At 40.4% G+C, this 17,497-nt stretch overlaps 2 protein-coding genes across 2 annotated transcripts; one reads left to right on the top strand and one right to left on the bottom strand.

Moving 5' to 3' along the window:
- Positions 1–552: 552 nt before the first annotated feature.
- On the bottom strand, positions 553–9,735 carry gmfb (glia maturation factor, beta). The gene is made up of 7 exons (XM_027010580.2): positions 9,635–9,735; positions 6,782–6,878; positions 6,634–6,683; positions 6,404–6,453; positions 6,223–6,305; positions 3,475–3,548; positions 553–3,347 (listed from the first exon to the last, which is right to left on the bottom strand). Exons 1-7 carry the CDS (start codon positions 9,635–9,637, stop codon positions 3,276–3,278), a joined length of 429 nt encoding a protein of 142 aa, XP_026866381.1. The 5' UTR covers positions 9,638–9,735; the 3' UTR covers positions 553–3,275.
- A 1,081-nt stretch (positions 9,736–10,816) lies between these two features.
- Positions 10,817–16,861, top strand: lgals3a (lectin, galactoside binding soluble 3a). The gene is made up of 6 exons (XM_027010582.2): positions 10,817–11,045; positions 11,391–11,408; positions 11,744–12,397; positions 14,958–15,046; positions 15,378–15,534; positions 15,644–16,861. The coding sequence occupies exons 2-6, from the start codon at positions 11,394–11,396 to the stop codon at positions 15,797–15,799; spliced, it is 1,071 nt and encodes a 356-aa protein (XP_026866383.2). The 5' UTR covers positions 10,817–11,045; positions 11,391–11,393; the 3' UTR covers positions 15,800–16,861.
- The last annotated feature ends 636 nt before the right edge of the window (positions 16,862–17,497 follow it).

Genomic DNA, 17,497 nt, shown 5'->3' on the forward strand with positions numbered 1-17,497 from the left:
CGCAGTTGAGATGCAGCCTTGGATTTAATGTTTATTTTGTTGAGATCCATGTAGTCCAGACGTTATAAAGGACTACATAGCAACTATATTGTAGACTAGCTGTCTTATTAGTCTTTCCTCCATGTCGCAGTATCATGAAATTAAACAGAACTATTGTGCTAATACATGGCTGAGGTTTATATTTTTGATAACACATGAGTGTTATACTGCACCAAGTAGACACTTAAGGCAACCCCAAATCGTGGAACAGGTGGTGTAGAATGTGATGGGTCACTTAAATGTACAAGGATTCTTACAGGTCTTACTCATTTAAACTGAAACTCTCCATTTTAAAATTATTTTTAGTCTGAATTGAAATGTCTAGTAATTGAACTAGTATCAAAATATCTGACTACCCCAGTTTATAGATTTTCTTCACTGTTCATATTGCAACATGTAAAAGAATAGTTTTAGGCCATTATCGGACTGTCAAACTCCTGATTTGATAAACTAATAAATCAGATAGTAAAACCATCCTCTCTTTAGAGCACTAGTATAAAGAGTGTCTTGATCTGTGGTGACTGAAGTTTTATTGGGAACAGTGGATAAGATCATATAAACCATGAAAAATTACAAATATTCAACACTCTTATACTTAACATGGCAAAATGAAAAATTGTACATATTACATTTGATTTTAAAAACCTTAGAAACACTGAAAAATAAAACATACATTTGTTTTAATAGAAGAGTACACAGGAGTACAGACTGATTACAACAAGAACAGCTACTCAGAATGCAGTGACATCACACTGACACCAAAATAAGCTCTGTAGAGAGAAGCCAGTGGTACAGATGGGTGGAGTGTCCCTGTCTCATCTTCCTGCCACCTGTCAGATTAATTGACTATCTGAACTGCTCAGTGGTCCTCTAGCTAAGAAGAGTTATTACAAGAAATGCTAACATTTTAAACAGTGCGTGGTATTTAGTAGTGAGCAATTATTATGGTTAAGATTACCCTTATTCATCCACGCTAGTTTACACCTTATTTTCATCATTTTAATTTGTTTCAAAAATTCCAAAGACATAAGGTTAAGAGTGAATATCGGACTGTTAAGAGATGCAGAATGCAGTTGATTTGCTCTCTAAAACCGTGAGTAGAACAAGCTGTATGTGTGTGTGTGTGTGTCTATATTTATGTAGCTTTCATACAGGTACTCTCAACTCCATATTAGACTGTTGGGACTGCATGTCAGTTTAGCAGCATAATAGTTACTCAAACAGACTATGGTAACTTTAGCTGGAATCTACTGATAACAGCTCTGTTGTGGGAACACAACAGATTTAGAGTGCATCTTTTATCCACATGCCCACACAAAGCCCGATTCAGATTTTATTTGCAGCAACCACCATCTGACCTCTTACAAAGCAAAGCACAAGTCATACCCTCAATCAATCCCTATTGCACTGTCTCTTCACTATGTAGCAGTACAGCATTTCATTCTGTATTTTGATATCCTATAAGTATATCTACTGTTAATTACTTGAGTTCATTCAACTAATTAATAATAATAATAATAATGGCACAAACTTCAACTGTTCAGTTTATATCTGTGTGCATATTAGAATAAAGCATACTAAAAAGGACTCCACTAACTTTACACCCCCCCCCCCCCCCATTTTATGCACTCCCAGCATGCAACACATCTGAACCAAGCCAATAAGAACACTGAATTTGTGGTGCAGGTGTACTGAGAGTTTGGTTAGAGCACATTTTGGCAGGTCCCAAGGACTGTTTATGACAAACAACAATTGAAATAATTCAGTAAAGAGCAGGGTGTATCCAATCTGAAAAGCAGTCTCACATATCCTGGTGTGCTGCATTTTACTTACACACACACACACAAGCATATTCAATTCACCATGAAGTACAGCTTACATGACACTGATAAATGAAAACTAATAAAAGGACCAGACACTAGTCATTATCACTTCCAGTGCTCCCACTTCTTAACCAAGCCTGGTGAAGAACAAAAACCACGGCCACATTTACCAGTTACGATATTAAAATCAGATCAGAGTCCTAGAGAACTAGGCAATGCACTTCTATTAACAGAGGGGACTTACTGTTTGACAGATGTTTTAAGAGATAAAAGCCAATAACTGCGTGTATATTTACATTAAAACTAATTACCAAATGCCAATAACCATCTACGCTGAAGAGAATCAGCAAGATTGAAACTGGAGCTAGCATTTGTCCTCATTATGGATTTGTGTGTGTGTGTATATGAATGTTATAGTATTTTGCAGAAATAAAAGTCAATAGATAAGTAATATCAAAGAACTGACTGTGACCTGCTTTTATTTTGTCACAGCAAAAAGAATGTGATACATCATAGCCCATAAAACAGATTTAACTCTTTAGGACTCAGAACAAAATCTCATCCAAGCTAATATACACACACAGACATGCACGCTCACACTTAAAGCAGCACTGCTGGCAGGTAAAACCACAATTGTCTCCAGACTAATTTTGTTTATAGCTCTATGCAGGAACCACCTTGACATCCAGATTCCCCAAATCCAGACAGATCTGCACAAACTTGCAAACTGATCTTCATTAGTTGCAAATTCCAGAGCCTGATCTGAATTCTTTCTAGATACACAACTACCCCTCCACATCTCTGCCACAGTGTCCATGCCTCATGTTTAGATTTGCAGCCGCAGGATACGAAACAATCCGAACTTCACAATAAAAGACCTAGAAAAAGCATCATATCAAAAAAGGAATATGTTCCACCCTGGTGTAAGTCAGGTGACTACACAGGGACTTGGATGGTAAAACATTTAATGGCAACAACACTGAACCAAATCTCTCTAAAAAATAATTACCCCTATTCATGCCCTTGTGTACCACCTCCTGATTCTAGCAAGCTGAGCTGCAATGTCTCAAGCTAAATGACCACTGCATGGTGAGTTCTAGATCTGGTAAAGGGGAGGGCATTTTAGCACACCTGTATAAAAGGCTTCAAGCTACAAAATGCATGTAGCAAAGGAATTCGTATTCATGGTTGCATTTTTTGAACATTGCATTCATGTGATCTGTGAAAATCTGGAACTGGTTAGCTCGGGTAGGGTCTTCCAAAAACGTGCACACGCACACACACGCGCACACACACGTGCACACACACACACACAAAGTGTTAAATGGACAATGGTTTAATCTCCTCTTGGAGGCGACGTACGATATCTTGGTCATCGTTTCCCCAACTCCGTTGAGCGGGTTTCAGATGCTCCTAACGAAAGAAGCCCAGTTTCTCCCTCAGCCACTCTTCAGTCAGGTCCTCCGTGTTCCTGATCTCAAAGACCTACAAGATGTGCAGGAGACGGGTCTTGTAGGATCTACAAAGCACTCATTACAGTTGCCTCAGCTTACACATGCATCTCTGAATCACACAACTATGCGTGTTCTTATGTGTGTGTGCATGGACTAACCTTTGTCAGTTCGACTGTCTGCACAAGTTTATTCTTGCTCCCAGCATACATCATCTGCTGCTCCGGTTTACACCCTGAGAAATTAGAGGTAGAATCTCTACTTCTAATTAGAGACACAACTGAGCAATATGGGGCTTCTTTGTGTGTTTTACAGTTGAAGTGAGAAATGACAACTGAAGAGTTAAACTCTGCCAAGATATGTAGTGGTGCATACTCCATATACTATATGGACAAATGTATTGGCACACCTACACGTCACACCTTCTCACATTCCATTCTGAATCCATAGGTATTAATATAGCATTGGTACATCCTTTGCAGCTATAACAGATTCCACTCTTTTTTACAAGATTTTGGAGTGAGTCTGTGTGAATTTTTGCCCATTCATCAAGAAGAGCATTTGTGAGGTCAGACACTGATGTTGGATGAGAGAGCCTGGTTTATAATCTCCATTCTAGTTTACCCCAAAGATGTTTGATGGGGTGCAGGTCAGGGCTCTGTGCAGACCAGTCAAGTTTTTCTACACCAAATTCACCCAACCATGCCTTTATGGACCTTGTTTTGTGCACTGGGGAACAGTCTGGAAGAGAAGAGAGCCTTTACCAAACAGTTCCTACAAAGTTTAAAGCATGAAATTGTCCAAAATGTCTTGGTATGCTGAGGCATTAAATATTCGCCAAACCCAAACTTGTCCATTAGACTGCCAGATAGAGAAACGTGATTCATGCCATGCCATGAAGTTCCTGGAACAGTTTTTGTGATGATATTAATGCCAGAGGAGGTTAGGGAATATGCAGTTATTGAGTCAGCAGAGCGTTTATTTTTGCAACTTTTATGCACTATGTGCCTCAGCACTCAGCGACCCCGCTATGTAACCTTATGTGGTTTGCCACTTTGTGGAGTTGCTCTGGTTCCTAAACGCTTCCACTTTTCAATAATACCACTCACACTTGAATGTGAAATATCTAGGAGGGAAGAAATTTCACAAACTGATTTGTTGCAACGGTAGCATCCTATTACAGTACCACACTCAAATTCAGTGAGCTTTTCAGAATGACCCATTCACAAATGTAAAGGCAGACTACAAGGCTGAATTCAGTGATTAAAAGGTGTGGCCCAATACCTTTGTCCATATAGTGTATGTATAGCATTTATGTAGTTATATGTATGCATGTGAGAAAATGAGAAAGGTTAATATAGTGGATGCAGAAGACAGTGGAGAAAACCTTTCAGACCCTTTCAAGTTTTCCACATTTTGATGTTTCAGACTAATTTAAATATGGATTTAAAAAATTCTCATCAAATTACCCACAATACTCCACAATGACAAAGCAAAAATGGTTGTGTAAATTTATTTAAAATAAAAGATGAATATCAGACAAACATAAGTATTCAGATCCTTTGTTACAAAACTTCCAGTTGACCACTGGTACATCCTACATGTATCAATGGTCCTGGAAATGCTTTAATTAGAGTCTGACTGTGTCTAAGAGCATTGATTAGCTGTAAAAAGGAAAGGCTCAGCACTTCCTATAAGGTTTCACAGTTAATGGTGCATGTCAGAGTGAGGTCAAGAAAATTGTTCATAGAGGTACGAGATAGGACTGTGTCAAGGCACAAATCTAGGGATGGACACAAGAAAATGTCTTCAGCACAAAAGCATGGTAGCCTCCATAATTCTCAAATGTCAGAAGTTTGGATCTACTAACAAGTCTCCTTAGATATGGCCACCCTGAGTATTTGGAGACCTTGGTTAGACCAGTAGCCAAGAACCAAATAATAAGATAAGCTAAGATAACACTTTATCGACCCGAAAGGAAATCATAGAAAAGGTTCACTCTGAATGAGATCCAGAGTTCATCTGTGGAGATATGAGAACCTTAAAAAAGTACAACAAATAATGCAGCACCCCCAAATCAGGCCTTAGTACAGTAGTGCAGCCAAACAGAAGCTATTCCTCACTAAAACACACTTGGTGTTTGCGAAAAGTCACCTGAACAACCCTATGAGGATGTTTTTCTGTGACAGTGACTGAAAAACAAGTCAGGATGAAAAGTGAAAGAAAATGCAAAAAAATGCAAAGCAATCATGGAAGAAATTTTTTTTTCAGGTTGCCCAAAATCTACAAAGAGAATGCAGGAGTAGCTTCAAGAAAACTCCTGGAGTGGTGTAGTCAGAGTCCACATCTGAACCCAACAGAGCATCTCTAGAGAGACCTAAAAATGAACCCAACAGAGCATCTCTAGAAAGACCTAAAAATGAACCAAGAGACCATCTCTATAGAGACCTAAAAATGAAACCAATACAGCAGGTATAGAGACCTAAAAATGAAACCAAGAGAGCATCTCTGGAGAGACCTAAAAATGACTACTCACTGATGCTCCCCATCCAACCTGACTGAGCTTGAATGATTACACTAGAATAATGAAAGAAACTTCCAACAGAAATATGTGCCCAGATTGTAGGTTCATTCCCAAGAAGAACTCAAATCTGTCATATATTTAACCAAGTACCAAGTTAAGGGTCTGAATACTTATGTAAATGGGAAATTTCAGTTTTAGTTTGAATACAAAACAATCTAAAAATCTGCTTTTTCTTCATAGTTGTGATGTACTGTGCGTAGAGTGATGAGAAGTTGAATCAAATTTAAGAGTCTGAAACATATCACAATTTGGAAAATGTAAAAGTGACTGAAAACCTTACATATCTACTGTGTGTATTTGTGTGATAATGTTGGGTGTTTTTTACCAGCTGGACTGGAGAAGATAAAGCAAAGAGGATAAGACACTCTTCCATCATCATGCTGGTATTTATAACTGTACACTACAAATGTGTTTCAAGTTAAGAAATCACAGCTAACCAAAGGAGGAGATTTAACACAGTGGTATAGTTGTTGGTCAGTGTGTAAAGGGGTTTGTGTAAAGGATATCTGGGCTGTCTTTCAGGCAGTTCATCCTTCAGCTCATCAGGGGAAATGTCCTACAAGTGTAAAAATCACAAAGGGAGCTGCCAGTCAGCCAGTCAGCATGTCATCGTCATCTTCACATGTGTGTCATTGTTTCAACATGCTTTCCAGCAAGTGTAACACAGCGCTGAACATCTCCCCAGGTCTCCAGAGCCTTCTGGGATTCTGGCAGGACGACTTAAAACCAGACTCACCTCATGCTCCTCATCCAAGATAACCAGCTGCCTTTCTTTGTCAATCTTCACTGGAACACAACAGAGGAGGAATTAGTTGAGCTTTTTCGTAATGCCACAGAGACTACAGTAGACACACAGCACACCAGACTGCAGTGCTGTTACTCACTGATGATGGCTGCATTGTTAGTTTCCTTTCTAAAGCGAAACTCTCGTAGCTTCTTCACCAGGTCTCCATCCACCTCACACACTACTAAGGACTCACTCTGGAAAAAGAAATATTTATGTGTATATGCATATGTACGTGTATATATGTATGTACACACACACACACAAATATATATTACATATATTACCTTATATCCTCAAAATGTATTTATATTGTAGTGGGTCTGAAGGACATTCATAAAGAAATAAATATTGCGAAAGGATTAAAACAATTGGCATATATTGCAGGTGACAGATCACGTCAGCCATTTGTAAAATATTTAACATTAACATCGTGGATTACCATTCATTTTGAATATCCTACACTGGGAAGAGCAGCCAGAATTTCTACGATATGCAATTCCCTCAACTGGCACTAATCTGTGGGTTAATATTAACCCTCATGCATCCAGTTCACGCTGAAGTTAGTGAGAACCTGTGGGGGTGGGAGCATCTATCATCACGGACTTAGTTTGGACAGGAGACAAGAAATAATAATACAGGACACCAAAAACAAATAGCCCTGTTAACTACAGCGGCTATAAGTCTACATTTCATAAATCTTTATGTAGGGGCACAGAAAATATTATCGACAAATGCATAAAGAACGTCAGACACTGGATGTTGAGGAACTTCCTCTCACTTAATCCTGACAAAACAGAGGTGCTACTATTTGGCTCAGAGACAGCTAGGTCCTCACTCTGTAATTACTCAATGAACCTCAATGGTCTCCCAATCACATCTCCTCTCACAGTTAAAGATTTTGGAGTTATTATGGATCCCAGTCTCTCGTTTGAAGCTCATATCAATAATATTTCTAGGACCACCTTTCTCCATCTTAGGAACATATCAAAGATTAGGAACATGCTTTCCTCACATGACGTAGAAAAGATAGTCTATGCATTTATCACTTTAAGATTGGACTAGTGTAATGCCATACTGTCTGGCTGTACTATTAATTGCCTAAACAAGCTACAGCTAGTTCAAAATGCAGCAGCCAGAGTTCTTACTAGAACTGGAACATTTGATCACATCACTCCTATTTTAGCTACGTTAATTTGGTTCCCAGTAAAATTTTGCATTGATTATAAAACACTTCTAATGACCAGCAAAGCACTTAATGGTCTTGCACAAACAGTACCATAGAGAACTCCTACTGCATTACAATCCACCACATCTGCTTAGATCAAAAGATGCAGGCTCTTTATTAGTACCAAGAATAAGAAAATCTACCGCAGGGGGCAGAGCCTTTGCTATAAACCTTCCTGTAAAGGTTCGAGACTCAGACACAGTCTCAATATTTAAGGCTAGGCTATCTGTACAGTCAGGCATTTTATTAACTACTTCCCATCTTAGATAAAGGTGTAGATCTGGGGGTCAATGGGCATTGCAAATTATGATAAACTGAGATGTTATGATGCTGTCACTTCACCTCTTTTGTCACAAGTTTGTTGACTGAGAGCAGCAGAGTGCTGATGTTCCAGGGTGCCCTCATGCCTGTGTTTCCTTTTGGCTGTATTCTTTTAACTGTGTTGCCATAGCTAGATCTGCCGGAGTCCATCATTGCACATTATAGTTCCCTAATTTACACACCCTCGTACCTGGACATGCCTAATAACCTATTCTCTCTTTCTGCTGAGCTACACCTACCCCTGATGTCATGATGTTAATGAGCCTCAACCCACGGCTACTTCCACCACCCCCGATGCTCCCTGCTGTAGCCCACCACATCTCCACCCCAGCCCGCTACTTCTCTGATGCCCTAAATGGACGTTCTCTTGAGGGATGGGTTTCAGACACGTGCACACCATCGGGACATGACTGGGACCTCTAGCAAACTGGAAATAACTATTCTTATTTATTTTCTCTTAAACTTGTTATTATTGTGGTGAACAGAGGCCAGAGGAGGTTGGCCCCCCTTTGAGTCTTGGTTCCTCTCATGGTTTTTTCCTCATGCTCTAGGGAGTTTTTCCTTGTCACTGTCGTCCTTGGCTTGCTCACTGGGGGCTTGGACTTGGACATTTGTAAAGCTGCTTTATGACAACATCTGTTGTAAAAAGCGGTATATAAATAAATGTTGATTTTGATATTCTCCCATGGTGCGCCGGTCCATCCTATTAACGTGAAAAGGAACTGACCATATCAAATATGATCATTTGCTTTTTATCATTCGTAAGTAGGTTGATTCTGAATTGTTATGCTGACTGTATGCTGTGAACTGTAACGCAGAGATTTTTTCCGTTTTCTTTGTCTGGTTGTCGGTTCACAGGCCAATGAGATAATAAACAATACCTTAACTAACCTGGGTCCGCCTGGTCGTCAGTTAGGAACCACACACACAAAAACGAGTAAAGGACGTGCGTGTATGTCCATAATTTCCTGATAATCGCTAGCAAAGTTCAACAGGAAATGTGAATTTCTCTGGCGAGGACAATACATCTTGAAGAATAGCAACCCTCCACAATTATATAAACCTCTCGCATCAACTGCAAACACAAAGTAATGACATTTTCAGTTTAAACTGCGCCACTTCATATTCGCGTACTGACCGTAACTTTCTATCAACTCGGTCGGTACTGCAGGAGCGGGTACCCCCACACCTTACAATGACATGTTGCAGCATATCACAATGAATTGGGTGGAACTGCATGTTATGTCTGTGCGACAGCGACCAGAACACAAGAAAGCAACACTTTTCGACACACTAAAATGGCAACCGACCAACATCAACAATATTATTTAGATACTTCAGTTACATTACAGTATTGGGGACCATACTTTGTAGTTATTTTAATTCACCTCAATATCTACTTACCATTTTCCCTGGAGCGCAGACTCAGATTGCAAAAGCTAAACAGTACAGTATTTCTTTCGTTCCAGTCTTGTGACTGTCTTCCGACCAATCACAAATCCTAAACGCAATACCACTCCGCGGGCTACTATCTGATTTTGGATCAGTTTCTCCAATCGTTTATGAGGTCTGAAATGTTTAGAATTAGTAACAATAACCTGATCCTAGACCAGCTAAAAGAACATCCCCACGATTTGCACAGAATGTGCAATTTTATTGGGTAACTCAAGACGATGTTTGTCGTGTTCACAGACAATGGAAAGTAAAACGAGTGCAGCAATCTCCGGTCCAGCATGCAAACGGGTTGTAAATAAATAATTTAAAAATATTTTTAAAAGATCATTTATGAAATAAATATCGTTGTTTTATTATCGAACTTAAATCGATAAAACAGTATTAATTGCACAATTCATTTAGAACATAATTATTAAGAACCTTCGCTTAAGACAGAAGGTTTAAAGACTAATTTGTTTTAGGCCGTTTAGATAACGAAATTGCTTCGGGTAGTGATTAACATGTTGCAACACAAGCACAAAGCTTCCCACTCGTGCTGTCACGTCATTTCACGTCATCCTGACCGCTGACAATCCAGAAATGCGAACTTCTACAATCTACAGATTAACCATTCTTTGAAATGCTCAGTGAAATTATTAATGAATAACTTCCGCATTTTACAGCTGTTTCTATTACAAACAGACAATAGCTGCTGTTCTGGAAGTCATATGCATTAGCATAGACTAGTCTTTACACAAAATATTTATAACTTAGAACTTTTTTGGTAATACTGGGATATCTTTTTAAATCTATTAAAACGCTTACATTCGTAAGTGATACTTTATAAGTCCTCTGTGCTCCAAGATACCATGCCCTTTTAAGAGCCTGGCCTACAGTAGGCCTTTCTGTTACCAAAAATACATCTGCACACAAATACTAAAGCTCATTGGTACGGAATATAATTGAATCAACGTAATTACGATAGTATATGATATGTTTACATGTGAAAAGGTTGTAATCAGTTTTATTTGTTTCAAGTTCAATGCTTTTCGCTAACTTTCCACTGGCGAGGCATGCGCAGACGAATCTCGCCCATCCCTTTAAGCCCCGCCTTCTCTATGGAATCTGCGCGTGCTGCGCGAGCATATCTGATTTCTAAACCGGTCGCGCGCTCATTTTGGCGACATAAGCCATTCTTTGTGTTAGTATATGATTTATAACTCTGTGTTTAAACATGGCGTTGAAACTACTCCATATTCTTGTCGTAACCTCACTTCCTCCTGTATAGAGTTCAGAATTTTTAGTTTCTGTAGATATCGGTTTGTGTATTTAAAAGGGGTTACTGTAACTGATCCTGATCGAAGGCCCTCTTTCAAGCGAGGTATAAATATCGCAGAGTGGTTACATATGTTATGTTACTTAAATTATTCGGTTAATGCACTGCCGTCAAGCAGTTATACTGGTCAATGCTATATCTGTAGTAGTTAGCTTTACAGATTTGTTTTTATTTGATTGGCTAATCCTCTTTTTTTTTATTGTCGACAGTTTTTAATTATTTTATATTTGTGACTTACATAATTACAGATAAGGTAGCTAGCTAAATGTAGCCTATGTTTTCTACATTTTGACGAACTGCCTAATACGCTTCCATTCAGTGTTTGAACTAGCTAGACAGCTTACCTAGAACATTAGCTATCCTAATTGTTTCTTTGCCTTTTATCCACAGGCCATGGAAGAGTTTTCGGTAAGTTAAAATATCGTTCATGTTGCATAATAGATTGTAGACTAGTTTTAAAAAGAAATTTTGTGTTATTTTCTATCTTATTAAATCGGTGTTTAAACTGTTGTATAATTAAAAATACATTGACGTTCACACGTTCTGTTTTTAAATGGCTTTTTAATAGGCATGTTGAAAGTTAAGAACTTTCCGTGTGGGCTTGGGTGTGTGTGTTTGTGTGCGTTATGTAGGACTCAGGTCTTGGATAAGTCCATGTACAGCTCGCAGTTGATTTTATGTGTGTTGCATAAAGACTTTGTCCTTCAACAGTATATCTGTGTACTCCTTTTTTTTCTATTCAGCTTGCTGATGCAATCTCAGATGATGCCCCGAATCAGCCGTCTAGGAACAGGAACGACAACGCATCTGTCGCCTTTAATGGGGCACCCCCTCCCACTAATCCTGGCTGGCCTGGTGCAGCTCCAGGTGGCCCCAGCTTCCCAGCCTCAGGAGGCCCTGCCCAGCCTTCAGCCCCTGGTGGTTTCCCCCATTCTGGCCCTGGTGCCCCAGGCTCCTTCCCCCATGGGCCCGTTGCACCACACCAGTATCCCAATGCCCCCTCTGCCCCGGCAGGATACCCTCCTGGCCCTGGGGTGCCTCCACAGTTTCCCTCGAACCCAGGGCAATTTCCTCCAGGCGGGGCACCCATGCCATACTCTGGTGGCCAGTTCCCCTCCACCCCTGGGGCTCCACAGGGACCGTACCCCAACGCTCCCTACCCAGCAGGACCACCAGGACCACCCGCCTCAGGCATGTATGGGCCTGGAGGCCCTCCTGCCTTTCCTCCAGCTCCAGGCCCTGGGCCTGGCTTTGCGGGTGGAGCGTTCCCCCCTCTACCTCCCGGGTCTTGGGGTGTGCCTGGAGGGGGCTTCCCTTCACAGCCTGGCCCTCCAGGGGGCTTCGGCCCTGGGCCCATGGGACCATACGGAGGCCCTGGTGCGCCTAGAGGCACCCTGGTGAGTACTGCTAAACGTGTGTGTTCTTCCGTCTGTTGTGGGATGTGTGGTGTGTAACCACGCTATGGGTGTCTAGGTGCATCTTGTTCAGTGGGGCTCCTGACTCTTGCTTTGTGGTGTACTGGCACTACTCACGCTGGTCTGGTGGTGTCGGTCTAGTGCTGTATTTGGTTGTCTGAAGGCAGGTGCAGGGTCGGGACAGTGTTCAAACTGGACACAGTCGTATACTGTGGTCTGGCCATCTTGATAGCCGAGATTCAACGCGTGCAGATGTGAAAAACTCCTCTTCTTGTCTTCCAGCCTGGACAAAGACCTCCGTATTTTTGAGCGCAGTGAACATCGCAGCTTTTCGCAGGCGGACAGCACTGTGGTCTCCACCTTGATATACCCTCTCAATGAAGCCCTACAACACACACAAACACCTCTGCTTTTACAAGCTTGCCTGGGTACAACTCTGATAAAGTAGTTTGCACAGGTAGAATATAGACGAACTATAATAAACCCCTCCAATTTTTAAGATGATTTATTGTTACACAAATAACAATTATTCTCTTACTATAAATACACAGACTGGTAGCCTTTGTATTTTTATTGCACTTTTTTCATCATTTAACAAATCTTTGTATTACACTTAGTGTTTATTACAACAGATGAAGTAAATATCTGTGGAAACTTATATAGGCCTGATTTCTTATCTTACGTACCTTCTATAGAACCTGGATACTGACAGGCAGTTGTGAAATCTTTACAGCACTAAATCTGACTGGTCATGTTCATGATGTAGAGGAGAATCTGAATAAACTGTAATGTGACTGCAGTATGTGTAATAATTGAACGCTTCTGTCTGGAGCAAGTGTGATGGCTGAGCAGCTGAAGTTAAAAACGACATGTTTTGTTTCCACACATCCTCAGTGTGGCAAGTCAGAAAGAAGTCTTTTGTTCATATGTGCAGGTGCCACTTGTGATGCCCGAGTTCCATTTTGCTGTAGGGTGTGAGTTCCAGGCTTGTATGTGTGGTGATGTCTGGTTTATGTCTTGTAATTAAGTTTGTTAGGCTGTGTAGGAAGAATGTGTACAATATAGTCCTCTAATAATACAGAATCATGAAAATATCACAGTTCAGCCCATGTATTTCCATTGTTTTTGACTAGGTCAAATTTTATGCCCTGAATTACTTGTAATTGAATTAAATTTTTGGTTATGTTAAAACTACATTTATTTCAAACTTTTTTTATTTTTACAGGACTAGTGCAGTATGATTACTGTAGTCCAGTTTTTTGCTTTGTGTTTTTTCTTTGTATGTGTTTGTGAGTGAGAGTGTGTGGAATGGAGGTAGTGAGTCACTGGGTGAAGTTTGGAATTGGGGTGGGGCTTTGGGTCATACAGCCTGATTCCAAGCAATGTTGTCATGGTTATGTTGTTTTTTTAAACCAGGGTGCTGTCACGTAGATGTGACATTTTCCACTCGTATTCTAGTTATGTAGAATTGCAGTTTTAGGAAAAGATCGATTTTTGTGTGTATATCATTGGCGTGAATGATAAATGGTGCAGCTGCATAGTGTAATGTGTCACTATGGGCTGTGTTTCTGTAAAACTAGTAATGCTTCAGGTACTAGTAAAATGACGTAATATGGTATTTCCATTTTTAACGAGATTGATAAAAAAAAAAAACACTTCATCGCTTGTGTTTTTGTTTATGGATATTCCTCCTTACTTCGGGCTGATTAAGTAATTCAGGAGGACATCAGCATTGTATTCTAACTGTGTTACTACATGCTGATGGCAGGGTTATACTTGTAATGGAGGGAGAGTTTTTAGAAAATGGTAACAGTATAGAGAGCATTTTTTATTCATTTCCTTAGTAGACTTTGAAAATGACTGAGTTCTATTATTCATGCTGTTGGTGGGAGCAAATCTACAAAGTAGTTATAATCAGATGAAGTGTTCTGCTAACTGCCAGCACATTGCCAAAGTCCTCAATTGATTCCATGCCACTTCAGAAGCACAGAATCACATTTACAGAGTTTGGTCGTAATCAGACAAAGCCGTTATGATGTATATATGCTTAGCAGGATAGGACCGATGCTAATATGTATGTTCAGTTATAACTACAGTTATAGCTAAAGAGACAGGCTTCTGAAGACCTTATTGGGGTATCATATTTATTATGATGATGATGATTAAAATTATTGGGAAGACCCCACAAATTCTTTTTAGACAAAAAGAATCCAGTTGGGTAGTGGAGAATCCCATAAGACAGTCCTCCGGCCAGTCTGGAGGGTGCAACTCCTTGAACAATTCCCTAATGTAGGTTTATGGAGGAAAAAAAAGAATAGAAAAGATGATGTTGGAAAGCAGATGAAATGAAAAGCACTAGGAACCTGTCAAGCTACAAAATATGCAATGTGTACGCTGACGGGTATGTGGGAGGAGATGTCATAAACACACCATGGGCTATTGCAGTTGTAAATGTTTTCCTGCCTCGTGTGTTGATGTTTCATTGGCTGCAGAGGTAGGCTACTGCAGTACAGTAAGCGAATATGTCCTGCGTTTGTTTCAGCTGGTGCCTTATGACCTACCCCTCCACGCAGGTATATTGCCCCGCCTTCTCATCACTATAGTAGGAGAGCCTGTTCTGGGAGGAGACAGGTAACATGCCTGCACGCACACACACACCTGTGTTGGTTTGTTTGGAGATGACGCAGCCCATTCTTCTCTTCTTCTTTTTGTGGGGGGGTTGGTAATCATGTAAAATCAGACAACAAACCCCCATACCCTGTAAAAAGCATGTAGGTGTGTACATACTGCATGCTTTCTGTGTATACCACATATGTCACATACCTGCATGCTCTTCTGTGTATGGACACATTCCTCAACAACATGCTCTGTCATTGGCTGCACTAATTTTCCACCACAGCCCCACCCTTCAGTGCAGTCCTGAGGGCTCCCTTTTGGAATCAACTGCTCTCTTTCCTTTCAGGTTCCATGTGGACTTTGTGAAAGGCCCTGACGTGGTGTTCCATTTTAACCCCCGCTTCACCGAGCAGAGAGTCGTCAGGAACTCCAACCTTGGAGGCTACTGGGGCCCAGAGGAGAGGGATGGGGGTTTCCCTTTTGTGCAGGGGAGACAGTTTGAGGTACAAATCACTGCTCTCTGATGTTATGCTGAGTCTGAAAGTGTGAGTTGTTTATGTGTACGGGCACACACTCTGACAGGCTTCTCTTTGCATACACACATCTCCCCAGCTGAAGATTCTGGTGGAGCCAGACGTGTTTAAGGTGGCGGTGGATGGAGTGCATCTCCTGGAGTACGAGCACCGGGTTGGGGGGATGGAGGAGGTGACACTACTGCAGGTTACAGGGGACATCACCCTCTACAGCGTGGCCCCCACCATGATCTAACCCAGACGCGTGTCTGTACCCCCACTACGAGTGTGTTTTTGTGACAAAACACTCATATCCCGTGTCCTTTGCTGACAGGCGTATTGGGCGTGAAAGAGTGAACTCGCACAACAATCCCCGAAAAAGCCCTCAACAGCCCCTCAAAAAGACCTTTGCTGTTCCATCTTTTCTGCCGAGGAGATGTCTATGTATGTTTTAATCACACCATGGGGAGATGCACTTGTAAATAATGTTCAGTAGTAATTGTGGAAAATTCCCAGTGTTCTGGGCCTTTGTGCAAATCCTGCCTCTTAGCAGACCACTCTGCAGTTTACTAAGCTAAATGTATCGAGCCCTGGTGTCTTGAGCCATACTGTGACACTCTAGTGAAATGTTCACATTGTGCAGAGAAAGCATGTTAGTGTTCTTGTGCTAATCCCTCAGCGTCTGACTGAACCGTTGAAATAAGGAGGCACCTGAACTCAGAAAATTCTCATCTTTCCGTGTGATATTGGTCCATTAAAGTAAACAAACAAGGCAGCGCTGCTGAATGCTTCCCCTGTGTTTCAGATAAACTCCTCTGGAGATGCTTGTGTTTTTGTTCTGAATTCACTGTTGGTCCCCATTTCAAGCTTTCTAGGCACAAATATATAGCATGCATACTAAAATATGACTGTTTATATTTCAGAATATATTTGGAATGTCAGCAACGTAGTAGAAGTTTTCTGCTTTACCAACAAGATCAGTGAAGTGGGTTTATATATTTACTTTCATAGCACAGCACTAGAGGTAGACTATGCTGGAAATGTCATATCTTTGACCCACTGTATGAAATCATGTACAGCTGTATGTACAGCTCTGGTTTCTGGATTTTTGAGACTGCGATAGCTCAGTCTGTTATGAAATGTCATAAGTTGAAGTCTTTTTTTATGGAAAAGAGAAAATATATATATATATATACACACACGCACGCACGTGCGCGTATATATTTCAGTGAATGTTAAAGAATGAAATTCTTGCCAAAGATATTACAGTAGGATTTACTGAGAGTTTGGAGTAAAATATTTAACACCCTTTTTGAAAGAGTGTAGTCTGATTTATGATCTTGCACAGGTATTCCTATATTTGAATACTATTGTAGTAGTATTTCTTATTAATTCAGTAATGTTTTGGGGGTTTTTTTACAATTAGAAGACATAGCCCTTCTTTTAACTCCATTATATTCCTCTACCACTTACTTTGGAGTTTATAAACAAATATTTTAAGTGCACAGCAAGAAAACCTTACATATATTTAAAATACAATTTCTTGGGGTATGTCACAAAAATATGTGCACTGTCATATGTCAACAAATTCTTGCCACATCTAAATTTACAGTAAACGATTGAAATATACGTACTATATTTTATTTACTTATTAATTCGTTTAATTGCTTGGTCAGTCTTTTTGTGTACTCGTCGGTTTTGAGAAGTTGGATCTTCACATTTAACTTTCTTTTAAGCTGCTGTTTTTACGCAAGTGAAGATAGTTTACACGCCCCCTTGTGGTGAATGACTGGAACGTTGAATGGAATTGTTGAACGTACCAATTATACAACGTAGGAGAACTTGTAAATCGGTTAGCTCTTTCTGTAAAATCGCAGTTGTTTTCATCAGTAAGTAAAAAAACTGGAGCCTGTAAGTGGCCTTTTGTCAGGCGTTTGAAAAACATACTCGACTT

The sequence above is a fragment of the Electrophorus electricus genome, chromosome 11 (genome assembly GCF_013358815.1).
Source record: "Electrophorus electricus isolate fEleEle1 chromosome 11, fEleEle1.pri, whole genome shotgun sequence".
Lineage (NCBI taxonomy): Eukaryota > Metazoa > Chordata > Actinopteri > Gymnotiformes > Gymnotidae > Electrophorus > Electrophorus electricus.

Coding starts and splice junctions, on each gene's coding strand:
- gmfb (XM_027010580.2), bottom strand. Junction 6,684..6,781: donor TAACAATGCAGCCATCATCA/GTGAGTAACAGC, acceptor GTTGTGTTCCAG/TGAAGATTGACAAAGAAAGG. Junction 3,348..3,474: donor AGACAGTCGAACTGACAAAG/GTTAGTCCATGC, acceptor CACATCTTGTAG/GTCTTTGAGATCAGGAACAC.
- lgals3a (XM_027010582.2), top strand. Junction 12,398..14,957: donor GTGCGCCTAGAGGCACCCTG/GTGAGTACTGCT, acceptor CGTTTGTTTCAG/CTGGTGCCTTATGACCTACC. Junction 15,535..15,643: donor TGCAGGGGAGACAGTTTGAG/GTACAAATCACT, acceptor ACATCTCCCCAG/CTGAAGATTCTGGTGGAGCC.